Source organism: Barbus barbus (genome assembly GCF_936440315.1).
Source record: "Barbus barbus genome assembly, chromosome: 21".
Lineage (NCBI taxonomy): Eukaryota > Metazoa > Chordata > Actinopteri > Cypriniformes > Cyprinidae > Barbus > Barbus barbus.
In genome coordinates this window covers 14091488-14106615 of record NC_136749.1, presented here as the reverse complement: position 1 = coordinate 14106615, position 15128 = coordinate 14091488, and the positions used below count along the sequence as shown (strand labels likewise).

At 37.1% G+C, this 15128-nt stretch overlaps 1 protein-coding gene across 2 annotated transcripts; it reads left to right on the top strand.

Annotated features, from left to right (window-relative positions):
* The first annotated feature begins 279 nt into the window (after positions 1–279).
* LOC306887105 (DNA-binding death effector domain-containing protein 2-like) lies at positions 280–14575 on the top strand. 2 transcript variants are annotated; one of them, XM_079444616.1, is made up of 7 exons: positions 285–465; positions 906–1032; positions 1288–1770; positions 1859–1978; positions 2376–2504; positions 11900–12290; positions 13225–14575. In XM_079444616.1, the coding sequence occupies exons 3-7, from the start codon at positions 1305–1307 to the stop codon at positions 13229–13231; spliced, it is 1113 nt and encodes a 370-aa protein (XP_079300742.1). In that variant the 5' UTR covers positions 285–465; positions 906–1032; positions 1288–1304; the 3' UTR covers positions 13232–14575. The 2 variants fall into 2 exon arrangements, with proteins under 2 accessions (XP_079300743.1, XP_079300742.1); XM_079444617.1 differs by lacking the exon at positions 906–1032 and having other exon boundaries at positions 280–465.
* The last annotated feature ends 553 nt before the right edge of the window (positions 14576–15128 follow it).

Here is a 15128-nt window from a genome sequence, read left to right as displayed (position 1 = left end):
GGTTAACAGGTTAATTAAGGTATGTGGATAGAAGAGGACGTTTTGTTCTACAACATAAATTACACACTACCGTACATGTTTCATGGACTACAACTACCACAAGGATGCTTGAAAAATTGGACAACGGTAGTTCTTATAAAGTAACTTGTTATCAGCCTATGTTAAGTAAGTAAGTAAGTAAGTAAGTAAATAAATATTTCTCTTCTCTTTTGTGTCTAATTTCCCTTCCCAATATGGCGGCATTTTGCGGACGATGTCGTATAAACCTGACATGTGACTGCTTTGTCGACATGGAGCCTCGATCTACAAACCATATGCGAGTGAATTTCCTCCAAATATACATATAACGATCTGCAATTGTTCGGGGATCCTTCGACAAAACTGGCTAACGCTCGAGCGGTGTTTTTCCAGTTGAGTCAGGAAGGGTTAGAACAAGAGTGTAAACACAATCCAGATAAACATAAGGTAAGATGCTTGCTGAACCTCCGTTACTGACGTAAAATATGAGTGTTTTATTTATACAGCAAAATATCACAACAAATCAAACCTTGTTTTAAAAGAACATAATTATTTGTCCGGGCGCTAATATACAAAAATGTTGATAACAAGTGGACTTGTGCTCGGTGTAGTATGTAACATGGTTCTTGTAGTGTTTTATTTTTTAATCGACGAGGGGTTTTGGTGCAGTGTGTTGTCAGGTTAGCAAATAAATCTAGACTAGTAGGGAGCTAGAAGCGGAAGTCCGCTGCAGGAATGCCAGCTAACGCAGCAAACAGGAACATTTGAACGTAGCCTCAACCTTCAACCATATCGTTCGTTCATATAATTGAACGGTGTTTTAGAATTAAACACAAATGCATGTCATTGATTATTTTTCTTTTATCCCATTGGCTCTGTTCCCTCAGCTCAAACGTGACGTTATATAAAGAGTAACGTAACACGTGACCCTGCGCGAGAGGAACTGACTGAAGGAGGGTCACCACAGAAACGCTTTTCGGATCAAAATAACTGCGCTGTTTCCACTACGACCGTGTAAATATCTTTCTATGTTGTTTATCTACTACTTGGAGACACAAAAACTGGATTGGAAATGTTTTATAGAAGTATATTTTAACCCACAGTCGATCCTGATAGTTAGCTCGTTGGCTAACGCACAGGGAATGTAACTTACCGTGTAGCGTTACTTAGTATTTTTGACAGCGAAGTTGGCATGTTTTATTAATTACCTATAGTATAATATAATATAATGACTCGCATTTAATATTTATGTGTGTTCTTCTTTACCAGACACATTTGGAGGGACCATGGCTTCAGCAAAGTGCTCGAGATATTCCTTGTACTGGGAGGAGACTGAGTGCCTGAGCTACTATGAGATGCTGTCTCTCCATGAGATCTTTGAAATAGTGGGCTCCCAACTCACAGAGACTGATGTCGAGGTTTTGTCCTTTCTCCTCGATGAAGCTTATCCTGGAAAACATCCCCTCGATCCAGAGGGATGGGCTGATGAGTTGCCTCCAGGGCCTGATGGGTCTTCACAGGGTAGTTCTCCATGTCTTCGGCTTCTGAAAACATGGCGACGAATACAGCCGCAGAATGAGGTGTGCCCAATCGCCGGTCGCCACCGACACAAGAGTGGCGTTGAACTGCTGTTGGAGTTGGAGAGGCGAGGATACTTGAGCGAAGCAAACCTCAAACCTTTATTGCAGTTGCTGCGAATTCTGACACGACATGATGTCCTGTCTTTTGTCTCACAAAAGAAAAGAAGAACAGGTGAGCATCAGGTGTAAAACAACAGTGAACAGTAATCAAAATCAGTAATGTTTATGGTCACATACTGATGTGTCACCTGTATTGTTAGTGTCTCCAGAGCGAGAGAAGGCAGAATACCAAGCGGTGGATACCAGAGGGGACACACAGTTCAGCTCAAACACAGATATACCATCCTTGGAAAGCACACAAGACCACCAGTGGAGAGCAGGTGAGAAAAGATTGCCACTAAAATCTCAGCAAATCAATTTATTACATTTTTTTTTCTGCTTTTGTTTGTTAAAAATTGTCTATTTTTCAGCATTTTTGGAAAGCTATTACATTCTATAATATCATCACATTATTTTTCAATGCGTGAGCTTTTTTCTGTGAATTTGCATAACTTCTGATTCATTGGCTGCTATGAGTAAATAGTATTTACTATTGCACTACATAGTGTTTATGATTATACTAAAAAATTAGAATAACATAACAAATACTAGTATCAGACATCATAAAGGACTGTTTTGTGCATCTAAAATAACACCGGAAGCCTTTGAAGTTCAAAAATATTTCCAAATATTGCTCTGCCTTAGTTGTTGTGTATTAATGTATGTTTGCTTTGTTAGGGACTGGCTCTTCCGGGACAACAACCACCCCTGTCCGACGGAAGCGAGGTAGAGGTCACCAGTGGAGTAGAAAATCTAAGGGCAAGCCTGAAATCCAACCTCAGCCAACACCCAACAAAGTGACCTGCGGTAAGATCACTTTTTATCCTCACTGTCTGTTACACTTCTTCTTTTGTTTAGCCTCTGCTACTGGCATTTTTAAAAAACGTATGAATCTCTTTGCTTTCCACTTCTCTCTTCTTTTGTTTGATTTTTATCTATAAAACGCTCCACAGCTGAGTGTACCTTAGCGCTCCATTTCTTGACAGTTTATAAATAACCAGTCACCCATTCATTAGTTCCTGAACCTCTAATGCTGTTAGAATGAAAGTGAAACTGTCACAAAAGAGGTCCATGTTAAACGTTTGTCATCATTCATCCCTTTATGAATTCCCTGCACTCTGCACTATTATCACTTTGAGTTTCATTCTGACTGGACTCAAAGGCTGCTCACACCAAAGCCTCTTTATGCTTTTGCTAGATGGGAGCTGTCCTGCCATCAGGGCATTGCTAAAATCTCTTCAGAACAGAGCACATGAGACACACTGAGTGGCAATAATGGCACAGTAGGTAAGGAAATACCAAGATAAAAACTGCTTTCTCAAATTTTCCCAGAACTGTTTGTCAAGAAAGAAGTGATTTATGTAAGGCATTTATTTTCTGGAAGGGCTGTTTTTTTTTTTTTTTCTGGGACATTCAGATCTCAAAATACCAAGAGCCTTAATTTATCTTGCGCTCCAATTTGAGGTATAGCATTAAAACTGACCATGTTTTCCTGCATAATACTCTTGTGGGAGCTGAATGTCTCTTAATAATGTTTAATACATGCAGTGCCGGCCCGTAAGGTAGTGTAGCCCAAGGCAAGATCATGAAAATAGGCCCCACTAGTGTCATAGCAGTTTAAACATATCACAAGTCTGTCTGTGAGCGTAGGCATCATTGCATTTATAAAACAAATACTAATACTACAGCAATAAATATTATGTATAGCAATCAGAACATCCTTTTTTTTCGGCTCCATAAAGTTACCATTTGGATTCTATTTCTACTACACATTCACTTTAATCTCTCTATAATTCTTTAATTTCAATTCCAAAATCGGCACACAAATTCTGAATTGTAACTAGAAAAGTTTTCAGTTAAACCTTTTCTTTAATCTCCAGAAATTATAAAGAACACTAAGTTTGCTGTGCCTGTTTGTAGATCTGTATAATTTGGACAAAAAATTGTTGTTTTTATATATCATTATGACTACTAATAATTCAGATTATAGTCATAACTAAATAAAACATTAAACAAAGTAATAATTATTGATAATGATTATTATTATTAATATATTTTACAGAAAACTGCAGCATGAACTGTTAACATGCAGGAGGCCTATAACTATAATTGTTTAGAAAGGTCTAAGGATTTACTATAAATGATTATGATTAAAAATCATTAACAGTAACTTCTTAATTTTTGTCAGGACATTTTATGCATCCACTGAGAGAGAGAAACTCCTCTACACTAGAGAAAAACTTAGTAGTATTTTCCCTATTTTTACCCAAAATAAGGTGTCCTGAGTAGCGGTTTCATTCATACGGGTAGCCGGATGGCGCCCTCGTGCAGTAAAACCATAAGTGAAAAAATCATAAAATTAAATGCTCACAAAAATCACATTGGAGGAAATTCCTAATATGGACAAAGGCTATAGCTCCAGTAGCTGAATAAAACGCAGATAGGACGTTTTAACTGATGAAGACAATAAACATACGATTGTGACTAAATGGTTTATCTTTGTTCTTCAAGCCATCTCGGGTACCTTTTTTTTATATGCAGAATGTATATTTATAATGTAATGTTAATCGACATAGCCTTTATCACTGTATTATCACTGTATAGAATACTATAAAATGATTTTGCCTCATTCTGTGACCACGTCAGATCACAAAGGGAAGTTATAGTTTCATAACACTCGACTTTTATGATGAAATGAATTTGGAGCAAAAACGTCACTAAATGTTTTTAAATGCACTGTACAGCCCTGGTGCGTCATCTGTATGTGTGTTTGACTTAAAGGGGTGCTGCAGATCGATCAGTGTTTGACATCAAAGTACTGCAATAGGATAGGAAAGCAGGCAGAGCTGTCCATTAGTATATAGCTCTCACGGTACTTCGATGTCAAACACCGATCTGTCTGAGGCCGCTTCCAAGTTGAACACGCCTTAAAATTTAATTGACAACCTTGCAGCCACGGGGCCCCAGGCGACCGCCTGTACTGCCTGTTGGACGGGCCGGCACTGAATACATTTCAAGTAATTTATTAGATTTTATCACTATTTTTTTTTTCTTCTTGTAACAGTGCAGATACAACTATGGTAATCATTTAAGCTGCATGGTCTTGCTTACTGTTTCTACTCTTTTCATCTTTGGGTTCACAGTGTATCTTTTTGTGTGCCTAAAAATATGATATACATTTATAAATAGACAGATAAATCTGATTTACACCATTCAAATGTGTTTTTATAGTGTGTGGATTCTTTTAAAATATGTGTCTGTTGCATGAGCCACACATTAAACCCCACTTTTAAAAACATGAATGAAAATCAGGGAATTCTAAGGTCCAAGATGGATTAAATTCAGAAGATAATTTATTATTTTAACAGAAGAAACATAGTAAAATATGGAACATTTGTTGTTACACTCAAATATCTGCATCCAGTCTTATGCACGGACCTCAGGTGCCCGGCACTAGTCAGTTTTACTCTACTATTACAAATGCTTGACCTGCCTGTACAAATACTGCATGGCTTTGGTTCCTCATTATGTGCACTGCAGGGGCTCTTAAACCCTCAATTGAAGCTGCTTATTTCTTTGCATATTCATGTCACCTGCTTAAAGCATTTAGCTTGGGCTGTGACGGTCGCCAAGACAACCACATCTGGTTGATTGCCACCGGCGGTAATGCGTGTAACGTCACACACTCTATACCAAGCATAAAATACAAAGTTTTGTATACAAGTGTAATAATAGTAACAGTTGCAGTAGAATTCGGTATTTATAACATATACCTTTTAGCTGTTTTATTTAGACTGTTAATTCTCAAAATTCACAAATTACCTCAAACGCCATGGCATTTCCTTTACACCGTGTCTACACCGGACACGAAAGGCGTTGCGTGGCATGACAAAATACAATAGTCAATAGAACACAATACATTATAATCAGTGATGCTGTCTACACTGGATGCGGTGCGGCACGACAAATCCCTGTCCGTAAGCTGATGCCTCATTTTATTTATGACGTGCTGACACAAAGTTCAAATGATTTTAACAGTCGCTTTGTTGTGTCCAGTGTAGACAGACTTTAGCTGTTGCGGTGCGGCGTGTTAAAGGGTTACTCCACTCCAAAATGTAAATTGTCATTAATCACTTTACCCCCATGTCGGTCCAAACCCGTAAAAGCTTCGTTCGTCTTCGGAACACAATTTAAGATATTTTTGATGAAAACCAGGAGGCTTGTGACTCTCCCATTGACTGCCGAGTAAATACCACTGTCAACGCCCAGAAAAGTATGAAAGGCATTGTCAGAATAGTCCATCTGCCTTCAGTGGTCCAATCTGAATTTAATGAAGCGACGAGAACACTTTTTCTGTGCAAAGAAAACAATGACTTTATTCAACAATTTGCCTCCTCTGCATCAGCGTGGCGCCATTTTGGAGAGCATCTGCTCGATGCAAACCGCATACGCCGTTCTGTCTCAACCGCACCACAAGGATACGCTGTTTTCATTCAAATCAAAGCGTAGAAAACATATCCTTGTGGTGCAGATTGAACCACTGATGGCAGATGGACTATTTTGACGATGTCTTTCATACTTCTCTGGGCCTTGACAGTGTTAATTGTTTGGCTGTCAATGGGAGAGTCACAAGCCTTCCAGTTTTCGTCCAAAATATCTTAAAGGGGTCATCGGATGCCCATTTTGCACAAGTTGATATGATTCTTTAGGGTCTTAATTAAAAGTCTATAACATACTTTGGTTACAATTTCTTAATGGCAGTGTAAAAAACACATTTTTTACCCTGTCAAAATCAGCTCTGTTTTCAGCAAGTCGTTTTTTAGTCCATGTTGCTTTAAATGCTAATGAACTCTGCTGACCCCACCCCTCTTCTGTAGGTGACTAGCAGTACTGTTTACTTTAGCCACGAAACTGGCTAACTAGAACATTGTTAGGAAAGGTGATTTGCAAAAATTAATAACCCTTATACTCACTTCTTCTGTAGATGATGCTGGATCACGAATGATTATCGTGAGCATAGACGCATTTAGGCAGATTGGGGGTCGGCGCATTCACTTCAAAGCCAAAGTAACGTTAATCCTCTGCGTCTTCAGTGGTTCAGATGCTGGGTGTAAATGACGACTGCTATATTCATTATTACACCCAACAGCAAAGCACCTCAATTGCCGTCTCAATCAGTTATCGTGTGAGCGGTCTGTGCAGGACTACGTCATTCTGACATCTCAGAACAGCCTGATTTGAGAGGGGATTTTAAAATAGGGATTTAAAAAAAAAAAACAGTTGGTGGATTTTAATGATTGTAGGATGGATGTGTACACATACTTCCAACACACATTTATGTTCAAACAACTTAAAATGCATTTTTGCATCCTATGACCCCTTTAAATTGTTTTCCAAAGACAAACAAAGCTCGGGTTTGGAACAATATGGGAGTAAGTGATTAATGACACAATTTTAATTTTGGGGGTGGAGCAACCCTTTAATACAATATGCCAGTAACCGTATCAATTAAAAGTAATATGGTAATTTAGTGCAGCCCAATAGAGCTTAATATATTCCTTCTCATCAGAAACAACATTATAAAGGTAAGATTTGGATACAGATTGCGTACCTCTTTGTAGTTGTGACCATTTATGTTTGAGTTGTGCTTTAGACTTGCTTCAATTCCCCTGCTTCCTTGGTTCGATTTTTACAGTGAAAAGATCTCACATTCTTTGTTTTTATCTTTGTCACATTTTTCATCAACTTCTCTATCCCAGTTTCTTTTTCTTTTCATTTTCCTTAGGATAAGCAGTTTTCAGTGTGATTAACTCCTGTGGTGTGTCTGAATGAAATTTCTGTGAAGAGATTATTGAATATTGGGCCACTGAGACTGAGCTGCATCAGCCTGTATTTCCTGGTGTCTCATGTCCAGTAAAACACTGATTATTGTCACTCCACTTCTCATTTAAAGCATCAATCCTCTCTCTTCTGTAACTGAGCTTTGAAGCAGCCAAAGCTAATCTACTATCCGCACTGACCTTTTGTTTAGTGAGATGAGAACCCTTTGTGCCCTAACATACTTCACCTGTCCCTTAAACATTAGGTTACACTGCACTGTGAGCTATTTTTTTTTTTTTTAACCTATAAAGTGGTCATAAATCAAGCTTCAAACTTATATGGTCAATTTGAATGCATTCTATTCACTACGAGATCCTCCCTGTTATTCAGATTCTGCCATACAACTTCCAACATTACAGTCCTGTGCCATGATTGACCTATGAACTTTCACCTTTGTTTTACACCTGAACTAGCTGAACATACTGTTTGCTGTGTTGACTCCACATTTGATCTTGGCAGGTTGACTCAAGATTGAGTAGAAAAAGCAGGAGAATGGATAGAGTGAAAGAGACAGAGCTCACAACAAAAACAAGTGTGTGCTGTCCGCTCTGTCCAATCACACACAGTCAAGACTTGTGTGTGCTTTAACTCACGCGCCTGGTCCATGTCCTAAGGTAAAGAACCCCCTTCCTAACTCGCATAGGACGAGGGGCGAATCTAATACTCTGTGTTCAAATGTCAGTTTTCAGTTGTTCCTGTCCACTTCCCCAATGACATTTGCTAAACCATGAACTTAATTTGGGAACAAATAGGAACAAAATCCTCTCTGGAGGGGTTGTTGGCCTCAGTGTTTCACAGAACTGACTCATGAAAAATTCCTTGGAAAATTCTGGGAGTCCATTGGGTGTGTCCTATTAATTTGCCTGTAATGCAACATTGCATTACACGACTCTAATTCAGTGCAATCTATGTTCAAAAACAAAACATTCTACAGTCGACCAAACTCAGCCCCAAAGCTCAGTTTTACAACGATTTGTCCTTGAAAAATCATCCTCTGTGAACCTTTGCTGGAGCAGTTCTGAGGAAAATGACCCAACAGTTCTTGTTTAGACCCATCCCAGTGTTTTATATTTGTGTTAGGCTTTAAGGATTGGAAATTTTAATTGAAATTTAACCGATACCTTAATTTATTCAATCACATTCTACTAATGTTTTGATTTTTGTAGAATTGAGGTAGACACTGGTTGTAAAGTTAGTAAAATAGAAGTCTGATAAGCTCATTCTCGACCAAAGAGGTTTAAACCTGCAGTCTCCATAGGAATGAACTAGAAAATGTTGCTTTTACACACAGACAAAAGATTGTGCATATGAACTTTGCCTGCTTGACCAAAAAAATAAGATATGGCAAACTGTTGCAACAGCATTCATCCAAAACTGCTTGTTTCTCTCTCTCTCTCTTCCTCTCCTTTCTCTATGTCCACAGTTGAAAAACATACTGACTCAAGTGTCAGGAACAAAAACAAGTTGGCCATCCTCACATACTAAGAGAGGGAGAGAATGAAAGAAAAAAAAAACAATCAAAAGAAAAGCTTGGCCCTGATCTATGTGTGCAGTCGGTCAGCCTTATGCCCTCATTTCTCTCCCTCCATCTTGGTTTGTTGTTCAGCAGGAAAGAGGGATCGAAATAAGTGTGGAAGCTCTTCGCATGGAGCAACACCCCATAAAATGACGCACAACATTTTTATTTGATTTTTAGAAAAATAGTTACTGTTTGTTTGTAAGAAGAAATTTACAACAACATCAACATATAATATCTGATTATTTGTGAATACATGTTATTTTTCTTAAATGCTCTGGGATGCACAAAATGCACAAAAAAACGTAATGCTTACGGGGGGGCATTAAATATATTGACAGAAAAACCTACACTGTGCCGCTTATTCTAAGTACCTTCTGTGTACTGAAACTAGAAGCTGAGAAAAACCAATGTCCTGTATTAGTTTATGTGAGGAGCTCTGATAATGTGTGTTTAATGGACATAAGTGCTCTGTACATGTGTGCTGTGTTTAAAAGAACGTTAAAGAACTCTTGTGTTTCGAGTCTGCTTTCAAACCCACTTTACAAATTATATTTGGGAGATCACCATTATAGCAACAATATCAGTCTAAATTTAATTTTGTTTTGGCTGGTTTCCTTGTCAAGTGTTACGTTTATTCTTCATCAGAAATGGATAAACTCTGAACAGTGTATTTTAGTAAAGACCATTGTGGGAAAGATTTGTTTTTAAATTATATTAATCAAACTTTCAGTACATTACATGATTCAAGATTCAAAAGTCCTTATTGGCATGGTAAAAGAAAGCATTACGTTGCCAAAGGATTTGCAGCAATGTATATACATGCATACAGTTACACTATCACATCAATCCTGGTCCCAATGTCTCGCTTGCATTTGATAAATCTTGTAATTGCAGTACCATTTAAAAATTTGGGGTAAAAAAATGGTTTGAAACTTATTCGATTTCAATAGATTTTAAAATGTATTTTATGCTTTATTTTAAGGTGTCCTTGTTACAGTGTAATTATACATTTAAATACTAAGTAATATTACTTAACTACATGTACTTACTGCGTGATTAGGGTTAGAATGAGGGTTTGGATTAGGGTTACTTGCATATAATTATGCATAATTTATTGTTGTTATAATAGTAAATTAATGTTATGTGTAACAAGCACACCTTTAAAATAAAGTGTCACCTATTCCTGTGATGGCAAAGCTAATTTTCAGCAGCCATGATTCCAGTCTTCAATGTTAAGGTGATGCTTTCTCTAATATGCTGATCTATGATTCTATTTATTCATGTTGAAAACACTTGTGCTGCTTAATATGTGTAACAGTGTGAAAGTCTGTATTTCTCACTTTTGATCAGTTTAGTCAGTGCTAAAGTATTAATTTCTTACTTACCCCAAATCTTTGAACAGTAGTGTACTTATATTTAACTTTGTCATTATTTACTAGCCAAGTCCTATACTGTATACCTGATTGATTATAGAATGAAGGGAAAGTGTCCAGTCGGGTTTTTGACTCCAGTCACTTTATGAATAAAATTGGGACAAAATTATAATTCCTGAATTGCTGTTGTTCACAAGCAATCCATAAATACAGTATATTCAACATTTAAACAATGTTTTATTTTCACTAATGAATAGCAGTCACTCAGTCGATAACTCTCTACGTTAATGGTTAGTTTTTCATGTTCACTTGCTTTGTAAACATCCCAACATGCAAAAGGTGGAGTTTGCATTGGAGCTTTGGTTGTAGAAAGGTTGGATTTGTGTTGCAGCAATGTTCTGAAGATTGATGGATCCACTTCCTCTTCTGACCTCTGAGCTAATGACATGAAAGGAAATGACATCACTGCGAAGCTCTGGTTCAGTATGTATACTCCAATCGTATTTTGCCGTCTCTGTTCCCTGTGCTGTTGCATGACATCAGTTCTACCTCCACTGTTTGGTAAAGCCAACCTGCATAAATTCGGATCTACATATCAAACCGTAAATATCACCAGATCTGTCGCCTGAAACTCAAATGCGAGCCCATCTCTGGATTTTGCTCGAGGTGCTTTCAATCCACCTGAACTTTCCGAACAGCCTCAGATCATGTGCTTTAAATCTCCCTCGTCTTTGTGATACAAGTGCAATGTTCAGTAAACATGTTGGACTTTACCAATGTGTTTCCACGTCCTGTGTGCCTGCAAATAATTTGAAAGCCACCTCATGATGAATTTGTCAAATCTCAAGTGCAAAACCTGAATCAGCCTACTGGTTTCACTTGTAGCCTCACTGACTACAAGTGAAAAATCAGGGTCAATCAACTCCAAAAATCTCGATCGCCAACAATTTTGAGGATGTTGACCTCAGTAGATCTCAGAGCTGATGCCGTACCAGAAAGAGTTTGACTTTTGTGCCTTCTGGTTTAATACGCTTTGTCCGTAAATAACCAATCAAAATTCAAACAGGGCAGGAACTTTTTTTTTAAAGCAAATGTATATGAATCGGTGCTAATCTTAGTTATTTTTCATCCAATTTTTGGATATAAACAAATAAAATGAATGTCGAGTCTCATTGTCACTGCACTTTTTGCCCTCCTTTTGACCCCCCCCCCCCCCCCCCCCACTGATCGGTGTCATTTCTCGTGTTCTTCCCCTTTCCTCCTGCTACTGTTTTTCTTGTTTCTCTCCATCCTTGCTGCAAAAACACCTTCACACACTGAATCTTCACAAATCCATCTCCATCCCCTCATGATTTTCTTTGCCCCTTTGCATGCCACCCTTCATCCCACTTTCCTCTCTTTCTCTGTCTCCAACACTCTTCCGCTCTCAGATGTCCGGCTACGTGTGCGTGCGGAGTATTTGGAGCACGAGTCAGCCCTTCGTGGAGGAGTTTCTTCAGATAAGCAGCAGCCGTTGGAGAGGCAATTTGAACTGTTCAGCCGAGCGAGCATGCTGCTCCGTACCCGGGATCTGGGCTCTATTGTTTGTGATATCAAGTTCACGGAACTTTCCAACCTGGATGCCTTCTGGGCAGACTATCTGAGCGGGGCGCTGCTCGAGGCACTGAAAGGAGTCTTCATCACAGACTCTTTGAAAAGGGCAGCTGGGCAGGAGGGGGTTCGGCTGCTTGTCAGTGTGGATCAGGATGACTACGAAGAGGGCAGGAAGCTGTTGCTAAGAAGCCTGGCACATAATGGGACAAACTGGGGAACACAAAGTTTGTAAGTACTTATTTATGGATTTGAATTTGTGGGGGGTTTTTTGTGGTCTGATACATTAGGGTTGAATGTAGAATTTTATATGCTCCCTCTCTTGCCTCTATATTAGCATGTAACCACCAGGGGGCATTAGAAAACAATTGTCTTGTCCCCTTTTAGACAATGTTATTTATTTTAACATTATTTATATACTGTTATAGTCTTTAATAATATTTAGAATTTTCTTCTATTTTTTAGTACGTTTAGGTTACAGTTTTTTATGTACTTATAATATTTTAATATTTGTTTAATATCTCTGTTAAGCTTTTGTTTTTTATTTTTTATTATATTTATTTATTTGTAATTTCAGTTGCCATGGCTGTATTTCTGTTATCTTTTTTTATTTTATTTAAGCTTTATGTGAATTAACCAAAACTATTTTCATAGTTTTATTTAACAAAAACAACACTGGTGAGAACCTTAACAAAGAAAGCATTTTTCCAAAGTTAATTATATATTATTAAATAATTATATTTTTATTCTGGCATTGTACAAAAGCCAAAATATATATTTAAAAAAATATTATCTAGAAAATCTTTGCTTGGTGTTAACTTTATAATTTAAAAATGTATTTTATAATTTATTTGGATAGCCCTTTTCACAATAAATATCATTCCAAATCAGTTTTAACAAGAACAGGAAGATACATAAATATTATCAATAGTATATAATATTATAATCACTTTCTGTAAATATGTTAAAATATATCTTTATTATCTTTAGTTAACGGTAGTTACATTAGCTTTGGCAACCTAAATAAAATTCCCTGAACCCCTCGGCAACCCCTTGTGGCCCCCGAGGGACCTCAGACCCCAGTTTAAATCCCACAAAGTCTTGAAATTAAAGAATATTTTGTTCCCATATGTGTTAAGTAATGTACTCCATGTTTCCTTCACAGGCCCTGAGAATTGTCCGTTTCACTTGGGACCTTCAACTATGATGGATGAAGATGTTTTGGCTTTTTATTTCATTGCCCATTGAGTGTTGGTGACCCTGGGAAGGAGAGCCTCCTGGAAGAGTCTAGATTGAACTGGGCAGCCGTTTTGTTGGACACTGACTGTTTCTGAAGGAAAAATGATTCTTGAATGTTCAGAGGTTATGTTCAAATATAGGGCTGTCTCTCTCTCTCTCTGCTGCAGGTCAGTTTAAACATGGACAAATTCACACCCATAGAAAACAAAAGATGGAGGTTCTGCATCTGTACCATTTAGTCTGCCACAGGTGGTATGTGGATAAGTTTTTTTTCCAAATGTGATGACATACAATGAACCATTGAAATCAAGTTATGTTAACTTTGTTTGGGAAATTTAAAATAACCTCTTTGATAAAAGATAAGAATGATGGGAATGCACAACAAATATGTAACCAAAAAGGATATACAAATCCAAAAATAATTAATAAACATTCAAATGTATAGCTAACAAAAAGGTCAATTATTTCAGGATTATTATTTTTATTATATCTCCTGTTTGAAAAGGTTTTGAAAGATTGAATGGTAACTTAATTCTTAAGATTTGGGGCTGGTAACAATGCTTCAGATGACCAGATGTACACTTCCACCATTGGACCGTTTAATATGTTGTGTAATTGAACTGCTCCAGAGTGCTCTGTTGTACTGCTTATAACAGTCAACTTGGATAACTTTGGAAATCCTTCGTACACTACCTGACTGGAACAAATCTATCAAAGTTGCCAAATTTGAAGCTGTATTGAGGATGGGGAAATACCACAAGATGGAACAGAGATTAACTCTGCTTTTTTTACAAGGACTTTCTACAGTGTGCACCACTGGGGGATTACATGTGTCCCAATATCTGTTATTTTGTTTCAGAAACACGGTCGTGGATTATCAAGGCCTTTGGAAATTGATGATAGAAAAAGGATAGTTAATTAGATGTCCACTGATTTGACACGCAACTGGATTAACCTCTAGTCTTGTTTCTGGACTCTAGTGTGTTCTTATAAAGAAAGAATGTGTTGACCCTTTTGTTATATTTGTATTCTTATGACAAAAATGCAAAGAAGATAAAAGTTCAGTAGTATTTAGTGGTAATTCTGTTTGGAACAGTCCTGTCATGTCACTGATGTAAGTGAATTGGGAGTGGAGCATTGAACGCTTTTGTTTTCATGTTTTTGTTTAAAATGATATTACTTGATATTGTTTTGGAATATGTAAATTTATGTAACTAGAATTCTTAATAAAAAAAAAGTCATGTCAGAAAATAATTGTCTTTCTGATATTGTGTGCTAAAAGATGTTTAATTTCAGTTTTTGAATTTCTTCTTGTTTTCTCCAGGTAGTTCCTGATAGTTTAAATAACATTATATACCTGCACCCATAATCACTAAAACTTTCATTATACCGTTTAGTACAGAATACTGTACCAAAAATAATTAACGTATCAGGTGTTTATATATGAATATGTTCAACACAAAATATAAATCAAACAATATGCAAGCAGTGTGTAGATGAATGCTATTATAATTATATAGTTGAAGGTTACATGCATATTTAACATTTAAAATGTTTGCATAAATTGTTGTGCAATAATTTTTATAGTTATTTATGTGTTTTCAGTTTTTTGAAGTTCACTGATTTTAAATGATTATTTGTACATCATTTAGATGTTCGTATTTTCTTTTTTTCTTAATAGAAAATGCTGACTGAGCTAAATAAATTTTGATATTTTGACGAATGCTGGTAATCAAACAGTTGATGGTCCCCATTGACTTAACCCTACTAGAGGCCAACTGTTTGGTTCTTTAAAATATATTTTTTTGTGCTCAATATAAGAAAGAAACG